The following is a 6,363-nucleotide window of genomic DNA, read 5'->3' as shown; positions in this document are numbered from 1 at the left end:
AGAGTTATTGCCACTCACGCATGCGCAGTTCGTACGTGCTACTTGGCCGTCGGCTAAAGTCTTTGCGGTGTGTTCCAGTGCGACTGTTGGCCAAGAAGCAGGAGACGTGAGGCAACACAACAGTCGTGTTCCGTCGGGACGTGTTCTTTGGTGTCAGTTTGGTGTGTCAGGGCCTTTAGGCATGATAAAACAAAAAATATTCCACTTGATTTCATCAGAAAAGTGAGCGAGGACGTTATTTTGCCAAGCAGCGACGTAATGCTGCTCTCATCTGTATGGATATTGTAAAACTATAAAAGAATAGGCTTAGAGAGCAGGTAGAGTGTGGTTATATGTGGAGAAAACAATCAGAATGTCCAGGATCTATGTCATACATTTACCAGAAACATCCAACTTTTCTTCTCCACCAGCTCTACCAATAGATGTTTTTAAGAAAGGTAGCTATAATTAAAAGTGTTCATTTAAGATGACTAGTAATGTATACATTTTAAAACACAATGCATCAACTCCAGATGTAACTTTCTTGTAAATGTGACCAAAGAAAGCAGAATTTTGCTGGAAACTTAAAAACATGGCCTACCATCTTTTCAACATGTCTCACACAAACCTGATCTACCACACTGAAAGACCGGCAATGATTAGGGATTATATATGGAGGGTGTAATGGAGCTTAAGGAACGTCTCATGTGTTTGCAGTCAGTGTACCAACCTCTCTCTTTTAATTTCATTTTCTAAAAGATCAAATGCAATACATTCTAACTTTAAAATAGTCTGTTCAGATCAATATTTCAATTTTAAATCAACAGCTGTGTTGCTGTGACATGTTCAAATGTGCTAAAGAAGACAATTTATCCATATGATGCTAATGGATATATCACTTTCTAAATATATATATATATATATATATAATATATTTCTATGTTTGCTTAAGAAGTGTCCATGTGTACATAATGAAGATGTTCAGTTCAGTTTGAAGTTGAGGAGAAAAATGTTCTTCAGTTATTTCCCATCATGCCTCTGTCCTTTGGTTTGGGAACCTTCCCAAATGGGTCCTTCCTTCGTCTTCTCTTATTTTCTCAACATTCATGTGTTGATATAATTCACTTTTTTACATTTTCATTTAGATTTTAATAACAAACATGCCACTTCTCTATGTATTACTAGAAAATAGCTGCACTTCATGTGGTCACTAAGCAACACTTAATGCCTATAACCTGTTTATTGGACAAACCAACAGAGTTGCTGCCACAGCGCTCTGAGTCTCTGGTTATCGTTGTTCCTCTACACTCCTCTACACTGCAAAAAGTGAGTTTTTATATCTCTGTATGCGTGTACTGAGGTAAAACAGGGCAGTGGCTTATGCTGTACTAAGAAAAAAAGACAAGCAGGAGACAGTTTGATCACAGCCAATGGGAGCTGAACTTTGAGAGGGAATGCTGCTCCACCCTGATATACATATCAAATATTCAAGTTTAGTCATACAACCTTTCTTAAAAGTCCGGACCATTTTTGAATCCCTGATAGACACTTTAAAATAATATGGACGACAAAGGATATGAACACCAGAACATCCCAGTAGTTTGTGTTCTTCAGTTGTGGAAGGTAACTAAGAATATATATTTACTCAGGTACTTAAAATGTAAGGTACTTTACTTCACTGTATTTTCACATTATGCTCCTCTATACTTTTAACTCTACTACATGATTTTATTGCATTAGTTACTATCAAATTAGCAGATTTAGTTTATGAGTAGAAATATTAATTAAAGGTGGGGTAGGTAATTTTGGAGAAACCAGCTCGAGTGCGCTAGAATTTGAAAATACACAGCCGGTAAAAACTCTGCCTCGTCCTTCAGACTTCCTTACAGAGCCCCTCCTCCAACACACACAAACGTGCACATGACCAATGAGGGCACGAGATTAGTTTGTGCACAGATGGAAGGCTGACAGGCAGGTAGGCCATCCAGTTACTTTAGCCGGGCTGGCTCAGATGATTGGTCGTGCTTTTTACAGCGCTACGGCTTCCACAGATGACATTTTTTATGGATTTATTGTCAAAGCACTTAAGATATTCATTGCTATCGGGATCTTAAGAGCATTCCATGGAATATAACAAAAAGTGTATCTCGAGCCGGTTTCTCAAACTTACCTACCCCACCTTTAAATTGTGGTCATGTTTTTATTCAGTTTCAGGTTTGTGTCTGATGTAACATTTCCTGTGCTCCTTTGTGTTTCTAACATCTTGCGACTGTGGTCAGGTGTGTTCATAATGACATATTATTTTAATAACATCTTGAAGTTTTAAGGTAAAGCACAAGGAAAACATAACTAGCTTTTCATGTCTGGCCTGGACTCAGAGGAAGAAAATAATATGCCTATAACAAATCAATAAATCAGACATACATATATTTAGTGGTAAGTTAATGTCCTCAGGATGTGTAGCTTAAAAATCTGACTGTGATCAAAATGTCTCCTATTTTTCTTTTTTGGTGCTGGGAAAAAAATCCTGTCAATATGACATCATAGATGGCTAAATCAATAGAAATATATACTTTTGAACTATCACTGAAAGCTCTATTCATATAGATCTGTGTTGAGACCTGAATCAGAGTTTATAGGAATGTTTATTTTTAAGCCTGACTGAAGCAAGAAGCTTGATAATAAAATATTTGCTTGTCTGATAGAAATTAAGATCTCTGTCAGATTGAATAGAAGAAGCCCCTCCATCTGTTACATCCTTTCATAATCCAGAGACTCCTTGAATACCACGTCTTCAAACATTTGAAACAAACTGTTGAAGCTTAGTGAGATTAGGGTTGGACAATATAATTATATAAATGTCAAATATTTTGCTGTATAAAAAGGTCAGTAGGACATGGCAATATTCCAAATACATTAGTAAGCATTAAAGTAGCAATAGACAATAAGGAGAACATTTGATTTTGTTTCCCTATTGCATTTCTATCACCCGGGTACCATCTCCTCCAATTTAAGGCTCCAGTTACGGCACAAACTGTGGAAAGAAGCTTGCTAGCATTAGATCCAGAAGTCGCTAGATGATATCGCTTACTAGTTGTTCTGGTTGAAGCGAAGGACAGACTGACAGCGGCAGCATCACAACTCAGAGAAGTTGGGGAGGGATGAAACGTTGGAAAGATTGTCTACTGCTACTTTAACATCTTGGTCTTTTTTTACCTGTCACATGTTTTTTTTGCCAGATTAGCTTAAAACACATTTCTGTCTAACTATTTTATCCGTTAAACCTTTCTTGATGTTACTGATTAAAGATATATCATAACAAATGTAGATATTTTAATATTTAAAATGATATATATCATGATAAAGGGCTTTAAATAACGCATACTCCTAGAAGGCATTCTTGCAGAGATGCTAGCTGCTGAGCTCATTTGTTAACAAGCTAGTTACTAACACACCAAGTGGTGTTAGATAGACAAAATAGCTTGCAAAGCTATCGGTAATTATCTAGCAAAGTATCTCGCAAAGCTATTATTAGCTAGCTAGCAAGGAAGCTCCGTAGCTTACTAGAGAAAATTGATCTTGTTTATGCAAATCACGATGCATCTTGTTCAGCGCTAACAGATTAGCAAGGAATCAATTTGCCTACAGAAGCAAATCTACAGATTGCTTTCTGAAATTCAATTCATTTTGTTTCAACATCTGCTTAAGAATGCGGAGGGGACTGGGATTTTCCTTTGTAGGTCAGACCCACTAGTGTTGGCTCTGCTCTCAATTTGAGTATAACCTTCCAAAACTAGCATCACAACCTGCTCTGTGCTTCCACATTTAAACCTGACCTGTGCTCGCTCTGCAGTTTTGTTATTAACACATTTCCACAGACATCTAGAAGCTTATGATACAGGAATCTCCAGCTCTGCTTTAAAACAGTTCATGTGTGCAGCAGGAATCTAAAGCCACTGTGTTTTCATTCAAACCTTCACTGTGATCAAACCTGACGTCTAACTGACAGGTCTGACTGTGATGGTGGTGATGGTGGTGGTTGAAGCAGTGGTGATAATAATGAGTCTGAGTTGTTCCCGTTCCAGGATCCTGCAGTGATCCAGAAGAGCAGGGGCATTGTGGGAGACGCGGTCCCAGCGGCGTCAGAAGAGACAGAATTTCTTCTTAAGGTTGTTCCTCTTCCACAGAGAGAGGCGGTCGAACTCCTCGATGGTTATCCCGAAAACACTGAAGAACTCCTCCTGAGAAAGGTGTCTCTGCAGGAGAGGGACAAAGAGAGAGGCAGCGATACAGAGGGATTAGATTAGATATATTGTCCCCAGGGGGAAATAAATGTTCACAGCACTCTACAAATACACAATATACATACAATTACAACAACAATAACACAGACAACAACATATAGCGGCACACATTGCAGCGACGCCTGTTATTTAAGGCTGCATGAATCAAGCTTTTTTCAAAGCGAGCCCTTTTACATTTCAATGTTCTGTGCCTACACCCGGATTGCAGTGGGGCGAGGTACTGAATAAGTGGGTGTGTGATTCTATTGTTGCAATGCGTGAGATGGCCCTGTTGTTAAGTATTTTGAGGGTGGTTGCAGGGAGTCCAATTATCCAGGCATCAGTGTTGGTGATGCTTGGAGTTTGGTCCGGTTGGTGACAGTGAGCATATTGAAAAAGCAGGAGGAGCAGTACATGAGGATGGGTGGGATAATGCACAGTTGTAGGAGAAGAGGGGGGGAAACGTAAAGTCCTTTGAATTTATGGATGAAGGATAATCTTTGTTGCTCCTTTAGAAGATGTCGGTGGTGTGTTGGTTGGAATTAAGTTTATGTGAGATGGGTATTCGGGGGATTTAGGCCATATGTGTGGGCTTTAACAAAAGGATGGAGTGGAAACAGTCATCATGGGAGAGGGAATATCCAATGATTCAACGGGCTGCAAACAACATTACATTACATGTCATTTGTTAGACGCTTTTATCCAAAGCGACTTATTCAGTACTATGGACAATCCCCACATGAGCAATTTGGGGTGAAGTGTCTTGCCCAGGGACACAACGACATGCTGACTGCAGTGGGACTCGAACTTGCTTCCCCCTGATTCGAAGTCCAGCACACTATCCACTGAGCCACAGCCTCCCTGCCCAGCCACCATGAAATACTTCTCTATTTTATTCAGAAACCTGAAGGAATGAACACATGCTTACCAAGATAAGATTGTACAAGTGGCGGCTATGACATGATATGATATTTAACACTTTGAAGTAAAGCTGACAGTTTTACCTCCAGCCGGGTTCTGTCAACACCGGGGGGCATTTTGCTCCGCCCTCTGTGGGTCACCACCAGCATCTCATAGGGGCAAATCTGAAAAAAATCAAGCAGTCAACAAACAAACCAACCAACCAACCAACCAATCCATCCACCAATCAACTAATCACTCCAAATAATAAGCTATATAACATTCAGAACTTTTTTATAGGGTTAAATGATCAGTTCACCTAAATTACTTATTTTGTTTGATTAGCATAAAAAAAACATAAGAGTGAATGATATTATAACTACAATTTTTTTAAACTTTAACAACACTGGATTCTTTGCCTATTCCTTGACAGCAAAGGTGTTGTCCCTATGTCCACCTAATATAAATTCAAACACCATGACACAATTCCATCAGATTAATGATAAAAACCTAGAGGACATTATTCAACTTCTGAAATCTTCCTCCTGCTGCCTTGATATTATTCCAACAGGATTTTTCAAAGATGTTTTTCATTGCATGGCCTCAGATCTACTTCATATAGTAAACAAATCTCTTCACTCAGGTATTTTTCCACAGGCCCTGAAAACTGCAGTCATTAAACCGCTCTTAAAAAATAATAATCTAGACGCTTCAGTAATGAACAATTACAGGCCCATATCAAACCTGCCATTTCTAGGTAAAATCATTGAAAAAGTAGTTTTTCAACAGTTGAGTAATTTCTTGCATTTAAATAACTGTTTCGATGTGTTCCAGTCAGGCTTTCGTCCAAACCACAGCACTGAGACTAGTCTTGTAAAGGTCTTCAATGGCATCCACTTAAACACAGACAGTGGCAGAACTTCAGTGTTAGTATTATTAGATCTCAGTGCTGCGTTTGACACTGTTGACCACAACATATTACTCGACCGACTAGAAAACTGGGTGGGACTTTCTGCAACAGTTCTAAATTGGTTTGAATCCTACCTAAAGGACAGAAAAAACTTTGTTTCTATAGGTAAATACACATCTGAGTTGACAAATATGACATGTGGGGTACCTCAAGGCTCCATCTTGGGGCCTCTTCTCTTTAACATCTACATGCTACCACTGGCTCAGATAATGAAAAACAACAAAATAAGCT

The 6,363-nt window shown here is 39.0% G+C and overlaps 1 protein-coding gene across 3 annotated transcripts in view; it reads right to left on the bottom strand.

Moving 5' to 3' along the window:
- Positions 1-2,202: 2,202 nt before the first annotated feature.
- Positions 2,203-6,363, bottom strand: part of dmtn (dematin actin binding protein) — a 13,992-nt gene continuing 9,831 nt past the window's right edge. For all 3 annotated transcript variants that reach the window (XM_010768787.1, XM_010768788.1, XM_010768786.1), the window contains 2 exons: positions 5,267-5,347; positions 2,203-4,235 (listed from right to left, as the gene is read on the bottom strand). In XM_010768787.1, coding sequence (XP_010767089.1) covers positions 4,122-4,235; positions 5,267-5,347 — 195 coding nt within the window. In that variant the 3' untranslated portion in view covers positions 2,203-4,121. The remainder of the gene's footprint in view (positions 4,236-5,266; positions 5,348-6,363) is intronic.

This window comes from Notothenia coriiceps, unplaced genomic scaffold (genome assembly GCF_000735185.1).
Source record: "Notothenia coriiceps isolate Sejong01 unplaced genomic scaffold, NC01 NC01_scaffold00006051, whole genome shotgun sequence".
NCBI classification, from domain to species: Eukaryota; Metazoa; Chordata; class Actinopteri; order Perciformes; family Nototheniidae; genus Notothenia; species Notothenia coriiceps.
The sequence above is the reverse complement of the archived record's forward strand: the minus strand, read 5'-3'. Positions and strand labels throughout refer to the sequence as shown.